Source organism: Macrobrachium rosenbergii, chromosome 29 (genome assembly GCF_040412425.1).
Source record: "Macrobrachium rosenbergii isolate ZJJX-2024 chromosome 29, ASM4041242v1, whole genome shotgun sequence".
Lineage (NCBI taxonomy): Eukaryota > Metazoa > Arthropoda > Malacostraca > Decapoda > Palaemonidae > Macrobrachium > Macrobrachium rosenbergii.
The window spans coordinates 3,617,163-3,640,392 of record NC_089769.1 but is presented as its reverse complement, the minus strand read 5'-3'; the positions used below and the strand labels follow the sequence as shown (position 1 = coordinate 3,640,392).

Below are 23,230 nucleotides of genomic sequence, written 5' to 3'. Positions count from 1 at the left end.
CATTACCATTATTTTTCTTGTAAATTTATTTTACCAAATGTACATTAAGCTGTTTATACCAGGCCCATGGGAATAAATGCTACAGCATAAACTCATGGCGGTAAATAAAATAAAATTTTATAATTACCACACGAACAATTAAAAACATTTCGGTGCTGAAATTCAGTCAAGGATTAACTACACCTACCTAGCCTACTCATAACTATTTCATTTACAATTTTCTTCTCAGAATACTCACCACGGACCTTATATCCACTTCCAAGATATTCTAGGAAAGAAGACGCTTCCAAATTGGAATGAAGTACCACGGGGCAAAGGTTTGTACCCATGGTTTTTGTGCAAAATTTTAAAGATTGTAACAACACGAACAAGAACGCCAGAAGCAGGTGTTTACATTTCGGTGACAGGTGACAGATGGCGTTCTTCTTCTTCTTCTTCCCGTAGATTTCGAAGACTTTTAAAATTGAGACGTAGCAGAAACAGCACTAAAATACTCCTCAAGACTGATGAGAGGAATAGATAGCGATATCCATTTAGTTAAAAAAAGATAACGATATCCATTTAGTTAAAAGAAGAAGCTTATTAATATTTCATAACGCTTCTGCAGCGCAGCAGCACGAAAGATTTCTGTATACTGGGCGTGCGTGATTCGCTCAAACACTGGCTGGACCAAGAAGACGAAGTTGGTTGATGACTCCACTGATATTTCATTTTACACGCGATTTTACATTTATTCCTTGATGTCCACGCATTTATGATTCAGTGAATACCTTATGAGTTCTTTCTATGTAGAGATGGTAAGAGTTGACTGATATTTAATGAGACTAAATAGAAGTTAAAAGCTGAAAAATTGACCACAATTACTACAGTAAAGGCAGCCAGTGTTCAACTGACTTGCTGACAGTTATTACATAAATCAGGGTTGCCAGATGTTTGAGCACAAAAATGGACAGTAGTCATTTGAAAATAGGACATTTGAGATAAAAAAAGGACAGTCATATATATATATATATATATATATATATATATATATATATATATATATATATATATATATATATATGTGTGTGTGTGTGTGTGTGTGTGTGTGTATGTATAAATGTATGTATTGTGTTAAGAGGAGCAGGTGCAGGAAAACAAGCAGATTCCAAATTCAGTATATTTAATCCAATATTTCGTGACCCTTTGTCACAACATTAGGACCATCTGTAAAAAAGCGGACTGGAGGCGCCTCGCCGAGGCGATGCCAAGTCTGACAACCATTGCAATGACTGCAAGTTTTTAACGTTCAAAGTGGTACGTGTTTAGCAAATATGGTGACTGACGTATTGAACTGTTAATTCACAGTAGCATTAGTTGAATGGGATGATGTATTTATATTTTTGATTAATTTTATAATCATTGTAATTAATATTTGTGACAACATGAAACTGACAAGACCTGGAAATAGAGATATAAGAGGAAGTGAAAAAGTGTCAGAAAAGGACAGTTTTTGACTGTCCTTTTTTTCTTCAAAAATAAAGGACAGGCGGGTTTCAAAGAGGACAGACTGTCCATGAAAGGACAGACCCGGCAACCCTGACATAAATTGTTGTCTAGGCATCAAAATAAATTTTGAAAGTTGAACAAAAACCAGTCAGTCTGAGGTCCCGACACAAATTAACTAATATTATATATATTATGTTTTATATATATATATATATATATATATATATATATATATATAGAGAGAGAGAGAGAGAGAGAGAGAGAGAGAGAGAGAGAGAGAGAGAGAGAGAGAGAGAGAGAGAGAGTAGATTAGTGAAAATTATAAGGTCAAGCAAAGTGAAATATAAACTATATAGATAAAGGTCAGCTAAACGACAAATTAAGGAAAACTAATAATTTTACTTACTTGAACTGGAGGCAGCATAAAATTTATAACAACATAACAGAAAAAACTTACAAGCAAAAGAATATACATGCTACAAGCGATGCATGTGGACCTGGACTTGTCATGGTTTAAAATATACTTTCAAAAATGTAAAAACCCACCACTAGCATATATATAATTTATATATCCAATCTCTCTCTCCATATATATGATGCATCGAAGAACTGATCTACCTGTTTTATGTATTGAACGAGAGCGCGAAAACACCTTCCCGTCTGAGCGTTACCTTTAAATATTCATGCGTTGAAAGTGTCACAGCCCTGTTCAAATCCCTTGGACTCTTGCTAAAATCTGATGCGACACGATTCTTTTTTGTATCGTCCAATGTCATGAACGTCGATAAGTTTGTGAATTCACAGCTAGCACTATTTTCCCCACGGTTATACAAATGTGATCCCTTTCATGCATTGGTATAATTCGTAATCTGTGATGTTTGAACTGGTCAAAGCACTGTGTAATAAGGTTATAGCGGTGCCGTGAATGACAAGCGCGGTTAACGCGTTCCTCGGACTGATCAACGTAACTACCTTTGCAGCATTATAACAGTAGACCTAATAAGCTCAACAGCCATAACAAAATTTTCAAAATAGGAATGTGGATTACAACAAGCGCTCTTTGAATGCTGAAGTGTTAGGCTGTGTTCAAGCTGCTCGTATGTGGTAAAATGAATGATAGGCCTAAAAATAATCCAAGCCTTCTGAGATGTAATCAACCTGTTCTTTGAAGAATTTGATGATTTTTACTGAAGATATTTAATCTAAATATATCTTTTTCAAGGCCTATGGAACACTTGATTTTTAACTGGCTTGCTTTTGGGTATAATTTATTCATTCAAAAGGCAACTTGATCAAATATAGACCATTTCAGTGTAATGTATTTTATGGTTACATTACAGTCTTGGCTTTAACAAAAGAATAATTTAAGGTGAATAATGACAAATTTGGTTCATAAATCGTTTTTTTTTCCAAATATTCCTCTAACATATATAAATGTTTTCAAGATAATCTCATTTGAACTATGTTCCAGGTTTGATGTTGACAATGTTTTGTTGAACAAACTTATTTACATTTTTTCAGCGCTGAGGGGTAAAAACGATCAAATAGGACCATTTCAAATTTTATGGCTACATTACATGCAGTATTAATGTCATGACAAATTTGTTCATTTTTTCATTACTTTAACATTTGAACTGAGGTTTGATGATGACAATGTTTTGTTGAACAAATAGGCGATAAGTGAACGAAAGTTTTGAAAATGTTTCTAACAGTTTTTGAAATTTGGCTATATGACAGTTTTGAAATTTCAGACTCTTATGAAACATATAATAGCCTTACTGAATGAAATAATCGTGTTTTCGCATTGAAATGTTGTATCACTTAAGAGCATAGCTGTACCTGAAACAGTTATTGAATTTCGATTGACGGTGGATAGATATCAGTTTGAAGACGACATTCAATTCACTATATGTATGTACCCCACAGGTGGGTAGTGCCACTGGGGTGCCCCACACGGTGCACTGTAGGCATTATTTATTGCTCTTTGCAGCGTCCCTTCGGCCCCTAGCTGTAACTCCCTCATTCCTTTTACTGTACCTCCATTCATAATCTCTCTTCCATCTTGCTATCCACCCTCTCCTAGCAATTGTTTCATAGTGCGACTGCAAGGCTTTCCTCCCGCTACACCTTTCAAACCCTTCTACTCTCAAATTCCCTTTCAGCACTGAATGATCTCGTAGATACCAGCGCTAGGCCTTTGGCCTAAATTTTATACTCCATTCCACTCCACTATATTTACACTCGATGCGGAAGAGGTATGTGTAAAAAGAGCGTCTTCAAGACTGATGACATGACTAGATAACGACACCCACTTGGTTCAAAGGAGAGGTTTATTAATATTTCAAAGCCAGTCTGTAGTGCACCATAAAAGATTTCTGTATAATGTCCGTGCGTGACTCACTCCGAACGCTGGCTGCACTTTTTCAGGCACACAGAACCAGAAAACAGAGTTGGGTGATGACCCCACCGATATTTCATTTACTGCAGTAAATGACTTGCTGAAAGGTACATAATACATATATAATACTAAAAGTTCAAGCGTGCTCCTTTAATTATTTATTTCCGAAGTACGACAAAAGAAAGACAATCAGTTCATAACTGCCGTTACTTTTTCTTGATTAAATGCACATACTGCGTCGTGTAAAAGTAAATTTCGCAAGGTTAAGGTGTTGCAGTGTGGCTGCAATTCATAAATTATACTTTGTAACTTTACAACTGTCATTATTCAATGATCTGGAAGCTCCCATGGAAAATATTTCTATCATGAATTAAAGTTATTCAGTTGATTTTTAAATTTCAACTTTCTCTTTACCTTTGTAAATTTCTTCCATTCACTGAACAAATCTTTCATTGGGACTTGCTGGTCATATTCGCCTGTACGAGATACTAATAAAAACATAAAATTACCGATTAACGGTCATTGTTGACTTCTCTTCGTATTCATCTCACATTCGTCTTTAGCATATCGCTCGAGAATATGTCCTCCCCCTTCATGTTGAAAGAAGACAAAATCAGTTCAAATTCTGACGCATTCAACCACTAGGCTAATTGCAATAAAAGCCATACTCAGCTATTCAAAGTGGCAAGCAAAAACCAGTCACGGAACGCGTTCACGCAAACTCGCATTTGCAAAGGAAAAGTTGAGGACCTATGCTAGAATACCTCGCCTCCAGGCCAGTCCAATCAGGCCACTCGAGTCAGCGTCTTGCGTCGATTCCTACGACAAACCGCTGGTGGCCATTGCTGTATACAGGTATTTGAGAGTCTTCATCAGTATAATCACAAGCCCGTTATATAATATATATGTATATACACACATATTATATACGTATATATGGCTATAAAATATTTTCTGTTGAAACAAATCCATCTAATAATGGAAATTCATAAAAACACTAAAAAAAGAGGGAAGACATTATAGCGTCGTACTTCGAAGACAACTGTCTGTTGGGGAAGAAGAGTCACTGTTGTTTTCGAAATATGACTCTATAATTTCTGAGGTTTTGGTGTATTGATGGGCTCCATTTACATTAGGTAAGCTTAAATTATTTCCTTTATTTGCATTACGTAAATTTAGATCAGCCTTGTTTATCCTAGGTTTAATATCTACTTTTTAAGTCATTTTGTGGCAAGATAGCCGTTGTTTTGAATGGTTATTTGTTTACATTATTTTTGAACTTTAATATCCGTTGTCTGGTCATTTCTAGTGCTTAACGTAAAGTGCTTAATTTAACATTATTCAGTGTGGTTAGGCGCCGCCTTCCCGTTTGTTTATATTATCGAACTATCGTTTTAACGAGTGTTTTTCTGTTTTGACGAGTGTTGATGAATCTCCTTAGTGATGTCTGGACGTCGGAGCCCGGCTCGAGTTAGTTCGGGCTACAGCACTCCCCTGACATATACTGTCCCTTGAGCAGCTGATTGATTTTTGGAATTTGGTTGACGATTGTTTGGCAGCTTTTTGGACCACGTTGCGGATCTTCTCTTGGACTGTTGATCGCAGTCCTTCTTGTCACCTGCGACTCGAGTGTTTCCTGCCCTGAGCCGCAACTCGGGTCCTTCATTTGAGAATCGCAGGTACTCCTGTCACCTGCGACTTGAGTGTTTCCTGCCTTTCCCTGTTGAGGAGGATTCCCAGGGAGTTGGTGCCGTCGCTTTCTCCCGGCACTGATGGGGATTCGCCTGCTGTTTCGGCGTCTCTGAATCGGCTGTTTTTCTGCTGTCAATCGGGGAGCTTGCTAGCTCGTGAAACGATCTGCAGGGAGGCTGACACCAGGTAAGACTAAGTATCCTTGGTTTTCGCACAGGATCACCTCCTTCCCTTTTGTGTGGATGCCCTGGTGTTCGTGACCTGCCCTGATGGCGGAATTGGCGATTTGATCACGGCCCTGGAATTGATTCTCCTCCGCTGCCTCCACTGATGTGAGAACAACTATATATGTATAGCAGGTGTATTATTCTAGTACATATATGTATATTTTGTCATGTTTATGCTGTGACTTCATAACGTCACCCGATGGTTCATAAATATTCCAGATATGGTTTCATTGATTTAGTTTTGTGGGAATAGGTAGGGATTCTAATAATTTTCTTGTTTTGTTTTCAATGCCTTCCTCCTGTCTTTGATTTAGCTTTAGGATAGTTTTTTTTTGGTCTGGCCAGCAAAAGTGTTGGATCCAAACAAGATATTTATTAATAATTGTCATTTCCTCCTTATTGTTTATCTTTCTTTGATAGGGTTTAGCTTTGTTAGTTTTAGGGAATCCAGTGGGATTCTAAGGACCGGTATTTGTCCTGCCTGTTTGTTACCAAGGTTGGTCTAAATTTTGTATTTATTAAGTATTAAATATTGTTGAGTTTTCCCGAGTGTTTGTTTCCGCTGACCTTCAGCACTGAGTTACATTTACTGACAACAATTCTATTATTAAGAACTTGCATAACAACCCTCAGGAATATTTATGAACCATCGGGTGACGTTATGAAGTCACAGCATAAACATGACAAAATATACATATATATACTAGAACAATACAACTGCTATACATATATAGTTGTTCTCACATCACTGGAGGCAGCGGAGGAGAATCAATTCCAGGGCCGTGATCAAATCGCCAATTCCGCCATCAGGGCAGGTCACGAACACCAGGGCATCCACACAAAAGGGAAGGTGATCCTATGCGAAAACCAGGGATACTTGGTCTTACCTGGTGTCAGCCTCCCCTACAGATCGTTTCACGAGCTAGCAAGCTCCCCGATTGACAGCAGAAAAACAGCCGATTCAGAGACGCAGAAACAGCATGCAAATCCCCATCAGTGCCGGGAGAAAGCGACGGCACCAACTCCCTGGGAATCCTCCTCAACAGGGAAAGGCAGGAAACACTCAAGTCGCAGGTGACAGGAGTACCTGCGAGTCTCAAATGAAGGACCCAAGTTGCGGCTCAGGGGCAGGAAACACTGAGTCGCAGGTGACAAGAAGGACTGCGAACAACAGTCCAAGAGAAGATCCGCAACGTGGTCCAAAAAGCTGCCAAACAATCGTCAACCAAATTCCAAAATCAATCAGCTGTTCAAGGGACAGTATATGTCGGAGTGCTGTAGCCCGAACTAACTCGAGCCGGGCTCCGACGTCCAGACATCACTAAGGAGACGTTCATCAACACTCGTCAAAACAGAAAAACACTCGTTCAAACGAGAGTTCGATAATATAAAGAAACGGGAAGGAGGCGCCTAACCACACTGAATAATGTTAAATTAAGCACTTTACGTTAAGCACTAGAAATGACCAGACAACGGATATTAAAGTTCAAAAATAATGTAAACAAATAACCATTCAAAACAACGGCTATCTTGCCACAAAATGACTCTTAAAAAGTAAATATTAAACCTAGGAAAAACTAGGCTGATCTAAATTTACGTAATGCAAATAAAGAAAATAATTTAAGCTTACCTAATAATATATATATATATAATATATATAATATATATGCTATACAAATTTTGGTACGCAGACAGAATGTCGACAACCAAAATGTCGCCACTGTTTAAATATCAGTGGACTAAATGTCGATAGACAAAATGTCGACAACCAAAATGTCGACACTATTTAAATATCTATGTACTAAATGTCGATAGGCAAAATGTCGACACTTTAAATATCAATGGACTAAATGTCGAGAGACAAAATGTCGACACTTTAAATATCAATGGACTAAATGTCGAGAGACAAAATGTCGACACTTTAAATATCAATGTACCAAATGCCCTAAACTGCAAAGAAATTATAATGATGTAAATATCTGCTGCAAATTCTGCAGAGTGTCCTACTCTTCATAATAAGCTATACAAATGTACAATCATTCGAATGAAATTCTTGGAAAAGGGAACTTACATGGTTTAAATGACTACAGGTCTGCCTGCTTTTAAATAACCCGGTTAACGGTCCAAAGAATTTAATTTTATTGATGTCGCGCAGTCCGTTGAAAGCTAATTCATCATTTTATTTCTTAGAAGTCAGACTTCGGTAATCGTTTTATTTTCGGAAAATAAAAATAATACACAGAAATGCAGGAAACTTGTGCTCGAAGGCTACATTTACGATGTTGATAAAGAAAAAGACATAAAATATGCGCCGAAGTTTCTTCGGCGCAATCGAGATTTCTGTACAGCCGCTACACCGTATAATCAAGGCCACCGAAAATAGATAAATCTTTCGGTGGTCTTGGTATATAATGCTGTATAAGCCGAGACCCATGAAACTTTAACCACGGCCCGGTGGTGGCCTATCCTATACCGTTGCCAGAAACACGAATATTTCTAACTTTAACCTTAAATAAAATTTAAAAAAAACTACTCAGACTAGAGGGCTGCAATTTGGTATGTTTGATGACTGGAGGGTGGATGATCAACATACCAATTTGCAGCCCTCTAGCCCCAGTAGTTTTCAAGATCTGCTAATGGAGCAGTGCAGACAATCATCCCAAATCGTGCCAGAAGTGTTGTATACACATTATCCTTCGGTCTATCTAATGCAATGGTTCTTGAACTTTTTTGCCTTGCGCCCCCGCCCCCTCTGCATTAGGTATAGACCCCACGCCCCCAAACCCCTGAAATTTTTGCCAACTATAATCTATAAACAATATGTTGTCTATTTGTATGCTATTGTACTTACCATAACAATAAAAGACAATTCATAAACAAGATTTGAAATTAAAATTGACTTATATTTTGAATTTTTGGCATGTTTTGAGAAGGTAATCAGAAAATATATGGAAGCAGTGATAACGTTTTGGGCAATTTTGTAATTAACATCACAAATTAAAAAAATAATAGGCACCATCTGGCAATTCTGTTTGCGCCCCCTTGGAAGCTTCTGCCCCCGGTTTAAGAATCACTGAATTTTCTAATGTATCGGCGATGAAATAATAGTACAAAAAGTACTAGTTTAGTAGTTGAAGAATATATCTAACAAACAGGTTAAGTCTCCTGTCCCCCTGTGCACTGGGTAATAATCTCAGATGCTCTGAGCAATACTTTGGGCATTACCGCTTTCAATTGAGTCGGTAGAGTTGTGGGCTAGCACTCGCTAGGCTCGAGTTCGAGTCTCCGCCCGACTAATGAAGAATTAGAGGAATTTATTTCTGGTGATAGAAATGCATTTTTCGCTATACTGTGGTTCGGATTCCACAATAAGCTGTAGGTCCCGTTGCTAAGTTAACCAATTGGTTCTTAGCCACGTAAAATAAGCCTACTCCTTCGGGCCAGCCCTAGGAGAGCTGTTAATCAGCTCAGTGGTCTGGTAAAACTAAGGTATACTTAACCTCTTTCAAATTATTTAGTCATGTGCTGAATCTTACATTTTGGGCCTGGGCTATAAGTTGATAAGTCCTTGGGTAATTAAAAATATACACACACATGCAAATGCTTACTTACACACACACACACACACATACAGAAAGCCCAACACTTCGTCATGTTCAGGCAGAATGAATTCAGTTATTATGTCTGGTGTGGATAAAACATGAAAGACAGGGAAGGGTGTAACCACTGTCATGTCAGAAAGCTTGAGAAGACGTATGATAAGGGTGAGTCTGAAGCTGTGAGAACTATTTACACAGTATAAGAAGAGAATGAAGAACTTTGGAGGTGAGAGATGTAACGCTAGGGAGGGCAATTGGGAAGGTTGCATGGAGAGAGTGAATGACAATGGGTTGGTGGACAGGGAAGAAGACGAAAGAAGAAGTACTGGAAGGATGGTGCGAACGAGGTGCAGGAACAGAAGGAAGTACCCAGGAAATGCCAGAGTAAGTTAAAAACTGAAGTTGTCATAACTTTTTGCAAAGGGGGAATCATCCTTGATTCAACAGTAGAGGAAGTTAAGTCTATCTTAGTTTAACCAGACAACTGAGCTGATTAACAGCTCTCCTAGGGCTGGCCCGAAGTAGAGAACTGAAAAGGCAGTGACTACTGTTCTGTTACTGTACAGTACGCATACTGTCTGAGGGTTGTAATGAACGAAACTCTTGTTGTTTTCAGAATTGGTGTTAGTATCATGTCCCGGACGAAAACCAGCTGGTTCCTGGCATTTCTTCTTCTGTCGTCAGTGACTGGCCCTGAGGGCGCCGGCCAACCTGCCAAATACAGAATGGTTCGTCGTGGAGAGGAACTTGTGATGCCAGGCCCTCCCATCTGGGAAGGAGCGACGACGACAATGGGGTTTGTTACGTCCTTACTAATTAATGAAATGCTTACTGAATCCTTGGGTGCATCATGGGAGGGAATAAGAATAAGCAGAATTGCTAAAATTGGCTGCCACATGGTCTGACGGGAACCCGCTGTAGACTAAAATGTGGAAATGAAGGTATTATTATTATTATTATTATTATTATTATTATTATTATTATTATTATTATTATTATTAATTATCGGATAATGAACCGAGCTGCTGGAACAACTAGCCAATGACTGCCAAGCCAAGGGTGAGAGGAAATCCAGTCTTGAGCTGCCAGTATTGGCAGCCACAACCTTATACTGACCCTATGGTCTACAAACAGAGAGAGAATTTGAGCTACTAAGAAATATGGCAAATCCCTAAAAGGATATTTATCGACCAGCTGACATTATCACAAACTATTCTATCATGGTGGTGCATAGCACAAAATCCAAGTCATCTCCATCTCTCATCATTTCACTGACATATGAGCATTAGGTAACTTTCCTTATGGTATAATTTCTCACTCTATCTTGCTATCTAACGCCTAAAAAATTCTTACAGCTTTATTCTCAACTCAATAAAATTCTCATCAAACTAATGTACGATCTTAATTTCGTATGCTTAACCATAGCCCATTTCTCATCCATTTTCTCCTTATATGCTCTGCTCACTTCCTCATTATTGAATTCACTTGTCTTGATTACCTTAAAGCTACATATTCACCCCCTCCCTCTCCAACACGAACTTCCATCAACTCTAACTTTTCTTCTAACCAAATAATGATTAAGATTTCCCTCCAGCCACTAATCTAACAACTCTTTTCCTTATTATTTTCTCTTACCCAAATGTACCTGAAACTACTTGATATATAAAACAGGCTCTTGGGTTTGTGATCAACAAATGCCTAACACTGAGCGAGCATTTGCTGCTTGGTTGGAGGTCACGTCATAGAAACATCCATCCTGACAGCAATATTTTGTGGAAAAAGTGCTTTGGCCTGCATGATCAGTAAAATATGGGTTTTGAGGAGAGTGACAAGAATGAGTTTAGCCAGTGGAAGGTGCAATGTGTCACTAAACAGCAATTTCTCCTAGTATTATTTCACTGAAAATATCAGATCTCCCTATACTTCTGGTTTTCTGTGAGGCAAAAATTTCTTTCACAGGAAACCATAGAAAATGAGATTTGATGAGTAACCCCTATTTATGAGATGAAGATTCTGTGTACATGATGTTCCAAAGAGATGGCTGGCTATTTGTGTTAGCAAAATCTGAGGAACTTGAAAATCATGAGAGCATTGGTTGATGATGAGGCAGCATAATCGTTCCCTGACACCCATATGGAGCTCATTGAAGCTACACACTACCTTCCACAACAAGTCTTCAACTCTGATGATATGGGATTCAAGGCATGGAAAGGTTGCCTTACTTTGGTACAGTGAGGCAATGCAGTTGGTCACATAACAAAGAGACTTTGGCATTGTATTCAGGACAAACCCATCCAGAACCCTAAAGAATAAAACCAAGAATTGTTTGACCATATTTTGGCAATATTACAAAGGCCTAGGTGACCGCTGTGTTGTGTTGGAGTGTTTTAACAATTGTTGTGTTCCTGAGATGAATTGAATTGAATTGAATATAAAATTTAGGCCAAAGGCCAAGCACTGGGACCTAGAGATCATTCAGCGCTGATTCCTGTGGTGAAGAAATATGTCAAGAGAAGGGTTCCCCGACATCAACAATCCAATGAAACTGCTGATGAGAATGTGGAAATGACCTTCCTGTCGTCTTACACAACATCACTGCTGCAGGTACTTGATCAGGGCATCAGCATTTGCATCAGGTGACTTATGCCCAACCTTCAGAGGGAATCTCACTGCCTCGTGTAGAGCAACTGTAACATCATGGTTGTACAAAAGAGCTTTGGAATTACAGATACATCTGTGGTTGCAGATGACATAAAGTACAAAATGTGTGCTGGAGGCCATTACGAAGCAAGACAGTCACTGACTTCCAGGGCTTATCCACTATTGATGCCTGAGACAAGATCTTGAATATAGCAAGAAAGTTAATGGGAATAGCTTCACTGACACAAACACAAGCATTAAATAACGAACAGCTCCAGAATCTATAAAAATCCTTCACAGAGGAAGATGAGCAAGAGGAAAAGGAGGCACAGTCATCACCTTGAAAACCTGGAAGTCTTCTGAGTGTTCTGACAAGCACAAGTGTGAGGAAGGGTGACTCTTGTGAATGTCTCAATGGAGCAAAGCACCTGTACCATCCAAGGGGTCACAGCATGTCTAAAACCACTCCAATATTTGTCTGACGAAACAAAGAAAAAGAAGACACAACTTCCTATCACAATGTTTCTTAAGAAACCATCAACAGCTGAAGCCCTGACCTCTAGCACCAGACACTGAGAAACCTTCAAGGCTAGTTGGATTCTAAGGCCCTAACCTCCTAAGCTCCAACCAATGAGTTTGTTTCAAAATGCTGATACTTATAAGTGGATCACAGTTCTTCCGATGGAGTTAATCTTCATTGTGTCCATTCAGAAGGTTTACATCATCATGAGAAAATTATCAAAAAAGGAAAACTAAGATTTCGTTGTTGTTTGCATACCATCGAATGGTGTTAGGGACAATCCTGTAGAGAGAGGTATACTATACTAAAGAATTGGGGAGTAGGGTTTCATCTCCTCTCTCTGGTGCCTTTGACTCCAGGCTAAGGGTCAATAGTCATTTACACCTGGGTGGAGTAGGTGAGTCACTAATGGAAACTGAGCTGCAGATCTCCCATATGCCATGTTGCCTCTCTACAACTGCAGTTTTTTTTTTATCAGACTAATGACTGACTCTGTCTTGCAGGCTCTCCTTACCTCAGTTTTTAGACTTTATTCCATAACCTCTGTAAATATGTTCACTCATTTCTCTTGGCCTTCCATACGTTGATGTCCCTCTCTGGGTCATGTTCAAAATTAATTTAATGATAGATTAAAGTAACTTATTTTCCTGTTTTGCCTGAATGATTAAATCTGTTTAAGAATAGCACGATTCCTAGCCTTTTCTCAATACTTAAGTTACATAATTACCCCCCTTTCATTAAATTTAATGCATTTACTTGGAAATCCTTGTATTGTAAGATCATGAAAAAAATTTTTATTTGACAGATGTGGACTTCAATGCTACAGGCAGTCATGTAAGCTTTTTATATTCAATGCTGCTACCTTGGATTGCAAAACATTTCCTTCAGTTGTCATTGGGTCTTCTGCTTCCGTTCCTGGGACAACTTTACAAAACTATGTTCTGGTTCCTAAGAACGACAATGGTTACTTTATTGTACCATACTTTGGACCCTGGGATGGAGCAAAGCAAGTTTGTCAAAATGAAGGTACCGTCCTTGGTTACTCTCCAAACGGCACTTTTCTGAAGTACCTCAAGGCGTCCACTGGTGCCCCTGGATATTTCATAGGCATAGCCCGGGTGAGATTTTTTTTCAGGCTGCTAGTATCTCCCTGTCTCTTCATAACACACTGTATCACAATCTGCTCATTATTCCCAAATAAACTGAGTTTCTGCACACATACCGTATACTGTATTAACAATGCATTGTAACTCACCACAGATAACATTAACAAATTATGGTGTACCCTGTACAGAAAGCAAATGGTTCAACAGTGTGGTATGACATGAAAGACAAGGACAGAACTGCTGAGATCACTTGGTCACCTGGCGAGCCGAGCAGTACAACTCAACTATGCACCGCTTTCTACGGAGGGGATCTCAATGATGTGTTCTGTTATCAAGCAGCAAACTTATCGGCAATTTGCCAGTTTCCTTGAATAATTCTTAATTTGCTTACTGATTCATGACATTATCACAATTAACGTTCTATGATGCAAAACAACCATTCCATCTAATATTGCATGTTTGGTTAAAATAAATGAGAATGAAAAGTGTGTGGCCAGCCCTATGGGTAAAAAGTCTGATTAAAGAAGAATAAAGCTAAAACTGACTATTATTCTAGTAAATTCTACTACTGATGAGAAATATAAATGACTTTTCTTGTTGATGCCCTGACAACCAAAATCAGATGAAGCATAATGCAGAACAAACATTGTGCGCTCTTCCAGATTACTTTTTCTTTTCAAAAATATTCCAAGCTCAGCTTGAAGAAAGATCTAACAACGATAATAATAACACTGTTTCACAATAAATGCTGCCCACTTCAAACTGTCTCAAAACAAGTACCCTTCAACAAAGCATGGATTGCCAAACCCGCTGGTTCCTGCGCTATCAGTCTGGTTCATAATCATTTCTCTGAGCTCAAGAGCACAGTGTTCCCATCAATTTTGTGTGTTCCCATCCATTCGTTGCCTTGTGTCACCCTTTTCTTTTCAATTACCCCTTATCCATCGACATATTAGTCTGACACATTTCAGTGGCAGACTGCCTCACCTAGTAGTTCAACTATTGGTGCAGTTTCTTGCAGAAAAATAACTGCATGAATCAGCCGTTCCATTCTTCCATTACCAAAGATAACATTAATTTTATTTTTACATTCTTTGCTAGTATTTTTCCTCATAGCCTTATTCTTGTTAATTTTCACGTTCAAATTTCTCCTCTTATATACACTTTAAGCATATTTACCAGTCGTTTTAGCTTCTCTGCATGGTTACCAAATGTCGCTGTATCATTTAATAGTACAGTATTCTTTCATTTGCTTTTACACCAAATCAGTCTCATCCGCAAGACCTAACAAAATATTTGCTACCATCTTGAGACATTATCATTCTCAAAGAATGTTTAGCATTCATTACTGAATGTCTTGAAGGTGCTTGCGTTAAAACCTGGGTTTTTCGATTGGGTCATTATGCAGAATGTGGGTATGGTTGCTTCGCTGTATATTTTTCTCTGTGTGATATGAAATATTCTTATATTTTTACATGTACGGAAGACTGACAACAAATACTCTTTTTTGCACGTTCAGTCTCCAAGTCTAAATTTCATTGGCTTCCAACATAAATGCGATTTGCCACTGAGTAAGCTTCCACATCGTAGTCAAGAACTTCAGGCAGTGAAAAGGTGTTGGGAGAGGTTGGCGAACAAAATAAAGAGATCCGGAAAGTGAAGAATTAGTACAGCGATCTAAAGGCGGAACTTGGTGAAAACCCTTAGTTGCACTAAGAAGTAACCGTTAAGAGCTGTTGAACAGAAAGACGGAAGAAGGAAGTGGGAATGGAGGTAAAGTAAATGGCTAAAAAAGGTGCAGCTAGGGGCAGAAGGGACGCTGCAAACACCCTCTAGTAACGCCTACAGTGCACCTGGTGTCTCTAGCCCATTATGGGGTCAAGACGCCTAATCTTCGTGAGACTGCATCTTTGTCGGATTTTATATTTTGTCATCTCATGCTTGGCTGCGTCACCGCAAACAAGTTGAGTAAAAATGTAAACATTCTCGATTTCCATCCCTTGTCTTTATTTCCTGAAGTTAGCATTATTCTGACAAGGTCAGCACCAATGTACTCTCAGGTAACATTTAAAAACAGACTCCCAACCCGCCCACCCCGTTTTAACAAACTTGTAATTCACTTCGAATTATACACAGAGGCAAGCTTATCTTCCACGCATAAAAAAAACGGAGCCGACATTGGTTTTTATGGGCGTGATACTCACAACGGTCGAACAATGGCGGGCGTAGCAGACGGGCGGGTAATTCCAAACCAAATCGTGGTGGCTGACTGACTGGCTGGATGGAAATGTTCATGGAACAGGCGCAGAGATTAGGCTGGTCGCGGCAGTGGCAACGTTAGGGAATCTGGTGAACATTATACGTGTGTTATAACCAAAAGGACAGGTAATCTGCGTTGATAACTATCGGTCTGTCAGGTGACGTTCTCTACGAAAAGGATCGACAAAGTTACGAGTAGCGTGAGTATAGTTTTTGTGTTTGTTTAGATGCTTCTCTCGTCTTTTAAGTGTATTCCGGAGCCAGGTATTAACCGTGGCAAACACAATGACTTTCAGGCCTAAAGGACGGAATTTAAGCTCGATAAATACATATACTTTTTTCTTAGACTTATAGGCCTAAAGAACGGAATTTAATCCCGACAAATACATATACTTTATTCACAAACACGTCACTATGGAGACAGCCTATTTAGTGGATAAATTATATATATATATATATATATATATATATATATATATATATACATATATACACATATACATATACACATACACACACACACACACACACACACTACGAGCAGACTCCCAGCTCATAAAAAAAAGAATGAAAAAAAAGACAAACGACTAAGCGCACACAAACGCAGATCTCTCGTCATCTATAAACTTATATTGTCTGTCTGTTTTTTGTTCTCAGTTTCGTGCGACAAGGACTTCCGCTTGTAAAACAAACTCCTTGTTTTTCTTTTATATTATTCACAGGGGCATCCCGACTCTCCTTCGTGCGTTTGTATCAGAATAACGACTTCCGTTTTATGTCTAGACTCATGTATAACAAGGTCTAAGTAAGACATTAAAGTATAGTATACGGATTTTCAATTTTCTCGCCCGAAACTTTAGCTTATATTTCCGTACGAACATATACTTAAAAATCACAAATATTCACCTGATTTAATTGCGAGATGAAGGAAATGTTTTAAAAGGAACGACTGAGTGCAAATACTTCCGTGTTTTTAGCACATCTTCGGGCGTGGCAGCAGCTGATGAACACAGGACATAGACACAGTATACGCAAAACTTGTATATGGATGTGTATGCACGATTAAATCGATAGCAACAGGTGTTATACATAACATAAGGAAAAACGCTGTATGTAAATTGTTTTTAGGGGTAATAGGGGACAAATAACGAAGACGAAATAACGGCAATAGTCATAACAGATCCCCATCACGAAGGAAATTAAAAAAACTAACAGAAGCAAAGTGTGGATTCCGCAGTTTTACGGTTGAGTGAAGAAGCAACATTCACTTTTCGCGTGACGCTATTCGTTAGTTGGTATGGAAATTGGGTAAACATGAAGAGTACATTTGAAAAGGGGTTCTTTATTCAGTTCAGGGATTTGTAAGAATTGAATTGAATATGGAATTTAGGCACTATGAGGTCATTCAGCGCTAAAACGGAAATTGACAGTAAAAGGTTTGAAAGGTGTAACAGGAGGCAAACCTCGCAGTTGCACTGTGAATCAGTTGTTAGGAGAGGGGTGGGGGGAAGTAAGATGGAGGAAAGAGAATATGAAAGGAGGTACAGTAAAAATTTTGAAGAAAAGATCACGAAGACACTTCTGAGATCTAAAGTCAGGAATAAAAGAGACACACTGATCAAGACTCATTACCGAATATATACTGAAAAATGTAAACAATTACAAGTATACACGAGCAGTATTTGAACTGTGGTATCAGAGGGTACGAACGAGATATGAAAAGTTTACTTAGGAATAAAAGGGCATTTTTTCTACGATTATTTTTTTTTCAAATAAGAAAAACCTTTTTAATAGGTTACTTGTTCGTCTCAGGAAATTCTCAATGCACCGTCCCAAACACAAGGACTCTGTACAACATTCCACACTGACAGGACAGAAGCACAAAGAGAGGAACCACTTTCGTCAGAGTTGAACGGATTGCTTTCCTCAGAGAGAGAGAGAGAGAGAGAGAGAGAGAGAGAGAGAGAGAGAGAGCATTGGTTGGAAAGCTCTGTATCAACCGCAACATCAGCAAACTTCTGTATGACTCAGTAAGAAATTCAACAGACTCATTTCTGAAGAATTCAGTTGATCTAGCTTTCTGAAGCCAACCCTTTGAATACACACTTGAAAATTAACATAAACTGTGGAGTATGTACGCGATCATTCATTCAAGGTCATTCGTATGCAATAAAAAACAAGTAAAGTGAAATTTCTCTTCTCTTTCATTCTTATAATGGGCATATGGACATCCTAGTGCCTTTTTTTTTTTTTCATTTATTTTACGAAAAAATTTTTTTTTACCATAGGCCTTTTTCTCTCCTTAGACGTTTGATGCAATTGGGAGGTAACTTTCAGATTTTAGTAAAGCATATATATATATATATATATATATATATATATATATATATATATATATATATATATATATATGTGTGTGTGTGTGTGTGTGTGTGTGTGTGTGTGTGTGTGTACATACATACATACATACAAATACATTTCTATCATATTCACTCAGAAAGGATAATTCGAATGAAAAGCTGTCAATTGGATCACTGCTGAGTCGGGAAGTTGGGGAAAACACGCTGGTATGCGAGCAGTTAGCCTGCCCAGGTAATTCCTTGGGTACAGTGGTACTCAGGCTCCAACTTCTTTTATGACTCGTGTGGCTTGGTTGGCAGCGGTCTCGTCTTTCAACTGAAAGACCTGGGTTCGATCCTGATGCGATTCAGAAATTTATTTCTGTTCCACATGTGACTGTGTTGATTTATATATATATATATATATATATATATATATATATATATATATATATATATATATATATATATGTGTGTGTGTGTGTGTGTGTGTGTGTGTGTGTACTTAAATCCAACCAAATCTCTTTTGCAGAATCACCCTTGCCTGTGTAACAATGGGGAAGCTGATTAACCTGACTGGAAAGCAAAAACTGCAAAACCTTATCAGGGCATCAGCGTATAGCTGATAAATTACTAATGATGGTCATGATGCAACAGAGAGAGAGAGAGAGAGAGAGAGAGAGAGAGAGAGAGAGAGAGAGAGAGAGATTTTCTGGATAAAGTTTTGGATGCAGAAAGTGGATAATACCTCACGCAACTCCGCCATTATATTATTAAAGTGTTGATTTAGACTCGATTTGTGCGATGCAATGCGTCTTTCTTGCGTGACTGATGAATGCCTCATGCACAATGATAGCCGAAAAGTTCGAAACGTCACTTATGTAAAGAACTGTAAGATTTAACCATTTAAAAGGATGAACTTTGAGAACACTTTCTAATATAAGCTGAATCTGTTACTGATACTCCCAGGTCACGAAAAGTTTATCCCAGATTAAGAAAAAGTTTATTCCCGGGTTAAGGAAAAGTTTATTCCCAGGTCACGAAAAGTTTATCCCAGATTAAGAAAAAGTTTATTCCCGGGTTAAGGAAAAGTTTATTCCCAGGTTAAGGAAAAGTTTATTCCCGGGTTAAGGAAAAGTTTATTCCGGGGTTAAGGAAAAGTTTATTCCCGGGTTAAGGAAAACCTTATTCCCAGATTAAGAAGTAGTTTATTCCTGGATTAAGAAAAAGCTTATTCCCAGATTAAGAAGCTTATTCCCAGGTTAAGGAAAAGTATATTCCCAGATTAAGGAAAAGTTTATTCCCAGATTAAGAGAAAACATTTTCTATTCCAAGATTATGAAACGTTTATTCCCAGATCAAGAAAAAGTTTATTCCCAGATTAAGAGAAAACATGTTCTATTCCAAGAGTATGATAAAGTTTATTCCCAGTTCAAAAAACCATTTACTATTCCAAGATTATGAAAAGTTTATTCCCAAATTCTGAAGAAAACCAGTTTCTTCCCAGATTATGAAGAGTTTGTTCCCAGATTATGAAAAGTTTAATCCCATATTCTGAAAAAAATTTATTCTCAGATTGTGAAAAGTTTATCCCCAGATTATGAAAAAACACTTTATTCCCAGAATAAAAAAATTTTATTCCTAAATACAAAAATAAAAAAATTCTTCCAGAATATAAGAAAAAAAAGTTTTATTCCCAGAATACGAAACATTTTTCCCAGAATACAAAAACATTTATTCCCAGAATACAAAACATTTACTCCCAGAATACAAAACGTTCTTCTCAGAACACACAAAAAAAAAAAAAATTCAGAATACAAAAAAAGTTATTCCCAGAATTCAAAAAAAATGTTTTTCAGAATACAAAAACATTTATTCCCAGAATACGAAAAAATTTTCCCTGAATAAAAAAAAATTTATTCCCAGAATACAAAACAACATTTTTCCCAGAATACAAAAAAAAAAATCAGAATACAAAAACATTTATTCCCAGAATACGAAACATTTTTCCCATAATAAAAAAAAAACATTTTTCCAGAATATGAAAAAAACGCTTAATTCCCAGAATACGAAACATTTTTCCCAGAATAAAAAAATAATTTTCCAGAATGTGAAAAAACATTTTATTCCCAGAATACAAAACAACATTTTCCCCAGAATAAAAAAATTTTCCAGAATATGAAAAAAACACTTTATTCCCAGAATACGAAACAACATTTTCCCAGAATAAGAAACATTTTTTTTCCAGAATATGAAAAAACATTTCATTCCTGGGTTCTAAAAATAAAAACACAATTTATTCCCAGATTATGAAAAACCGCTTCTGGAGACGCGCATGGATCACAAGATTTCGGAATTCTGGTCCTTCCAGTGAAGAAGGTATCTAAGGGCAAGAAGCGACCTTTGAGAAGGATGTGGATTCAACTGCTGACGGCAATGTGCATAGTGTTGATGTACGAAAGTGTCCACGGGGTTTATCCCACCAAGTCTCCTGGTGAGTTGGAGGAAGACAACCCATAAAGATTTGTTTTATTTATAGCACTATTTTGTTAGTACAGTTTCTGATGTGTACTTCATACTTCAATAAAGGCAAGTGTGGCAATTTTGTAATGCACATACACACACACAATACATATGTATATATATATATTTCTTCTTTCTCTGTATCTTTTCCCACTTCTCTGTGGGGGTCGATATTTCTGACAGCTTTCCTCCGCCACCTGGCTCGGTCAAACACATCGTCCTCTGACAATTGTCTGTCTCTCGGGTCTTCTCTAACTACATCCATCCACCTTCGCTTCTTTGGTCTTCCTCTTGCTCTCCCACCAGGCACCTCCATCTGCATCACTCTCCTCCCTACATATGTCTCATCCCTTCTCACCACATGGCCATACCACTGCAGTCTTCTTTCCTGGGCCTTCTTTGATAGTTCTACCACTTTAGTAGTTCCTCTTATTCTTTCATTTTTGATCCTGTCCACTTTCATTACTCTACACATCCACCTGAGCCTTTTCATCTATACCGCATCCAATTTCTTCTCTTGCACTCTCTTTACTGGCCATGTTTCTGCTCCATACATCAAAGCTGGTCTCACTGTTGTCTTATACACTCTTCCTTTAACCTTTATATTGATTCTGCGGTCGCACAAGGCACCTGACATCTTTCTCCAATTTTTCCATCCAGCCTGCACTGTGTGTGTTATTTCTACATCCAAATTTCCATCATTAGCCACTGCTGAACCAAGATACTTAAATTTTTTCTACTCGGTTCGACCTTGTCCCTTACATACTAATCTCTGAGTCTTGATCTTCGTTAACACTTAGGTATTCAGTCTTCTTCCTACTCACCTTTAAGCCCTTCCAGTACCTTCCTCCACGGCTCTAGTTTTGACTCCATTACCCGTCTGTTGGTGCTGCATAACACGATGTCATCAGCAAACAACATGCGCCAGGGGGATTGATCTCTTACTCCTTGAGATAGCACATCCATTATCAGGTCAAAAAGGTGCTGACTTAAAGCAGATCCCTGATGTAAACCAACTCTTACTGGTATCCATTCTGTTAATACAACACTGCTTCTAATTCTTTGATCCATTATTCTTTCCCAGATTTTCATGGTGTGAGACATTAACTTTATTCCTCTGTAGTTTGCACAATCCTGGATGTCACCTTTCTCTTTATAGATAGGCACAATAGAGCTTTCTCTCCATTCTTTTGGAATCTTTTCTTGACTGTATATTTTCTTTGCTAGGTCCCACAGCATGTCTATTCCTTCTTCTCCCAGACTCTTCCACACCTCTACCGAAGTTCTGGAATCCATCTTCAAAGAATTTCCTTCATTTAACAAGCGTTCATAATATTCTTTCCACCTCTTCTTTATCTTATCCTCGTTGCATAAAACCGTTCCATTCCCATCATTAACCTGTTTTATATGGGAGTAGTCTTTGGTGTTCTTGTCCCTCGACTTTGCAATTCTGTGGATTTTTCTCTCCCCCTCAGGTGTTTCCAGCTCTTTGTACATGTCACCTAATGCTCTTGCCTTTTCTTGGGCAAATGCCTTCTTTACCTGTTTCTTGTGTCTTTGATACCTCTCCTTATCATCTTGCTGTCCATACTTTTCCCAGATCTTTTTTGCATCTTTTTTGGCTTTCACCACACCATCTATTTCACTTCATCATTCCACCACCAGGTTTCCTTATCGTCAGGAGGTTTCTTTCCAGATGTCTTTTCCCGACACCTCTCCACCCACTCTCTTTATCACCATACTGTTGCACTCCCTCTAGCAATCTAACTTCCCTCAATACTCTCTCCTTAAATTCCTGCCTCGCTTCCTCCTCTTGTCTCAGCTTCCACCACTTGAGTGTTAATGGGACACGTGCAGGTCTAGCTTTTATTGTGTTTATATATATATATATTATACACTTATACAGTAACAGACATAAGATGGTGATCATTTTAGCTCTGGGTTTTCATAAATATGGGAAAAAGTCATTAGATCACCATATATCCAAATATATCAAGTTGCTTTATCAGTGATATTTTGCAAAGAACCTTCTTCATCTAGTGATATCTTATTCTGTTCTTCTTATTATTTTTTCCAGGAATCGCACTTCTGACTGCAGTCAAGAAAGGTCGAAAGGGGAGACTTGAGAATATATTTAAGCGGCCAAATTTTGATATCAATTATGCAGAGAAAGAGGGTAAGAACCTACGCCATCTTTCAGTACTGTGGATAGAAATTAAATAAAAATCATTACGAATATAATAATAATGACAATCATTGTCATTATCGTTGCGTCCGAAGCCGCTTGTTGTGAAGGGCCCCTGTGAAATTCCGCCAATCGTGTCTTCCACAAAACTCTACTCATCTCCAGCCTCCCTTCTCATAGCCCCCATCCAAGTAGGTCTAGGCCTTCCAACTCTTCTGGTGCTCATGGGAGCCCAGATGACACTATCATGTGCT

At 38.2% G+C, this 23,230-nt stretch overlaps 1 protein-coding gene and 1 long non-coding RNA gene across 3 annotated transcripts in view; one reads left to right on the top strand and one right to left on the bottom strand.

Moving 5' to 3' along the window:
* Positions 1 to 16,006, bottom strand: part of LOC136854498 (uncharacterized) — a 25,487-nt gene extending 9,481 nt beyond the window's left edge. Inside the window, exon 1 of one of the 2 annotated variants that reach the window (XM_067130819.1) lies at positions 15,875 to 16,006. In XM_067130819.1, the coding sequence (XP_066986920.1) occupies positions 15,875 to 15,965 (91 nt within the window). In that variant the 5' untranslated portion in view covers positions 15,966 to 16,006. Of the gene's footprint in view, positions 1 to 238; positions 817 to 15,874 lie in introns of those variants that run through there. The other variant, XM_067130818.1, reaches the window with a different exon arrangement.
* On the top strand, positions 15,992 to 23,230 carry LOC136854500 (uncharacterized). The gene is made up of 3 exons (XR_010857711.1): positions 15,992 to 16,129; positions 20,575 to 20,762; positions 22,869 to 23,230. It is a non-coding gene; the product is annotated as an uncharacterized lncRNA (long non-coding RNA).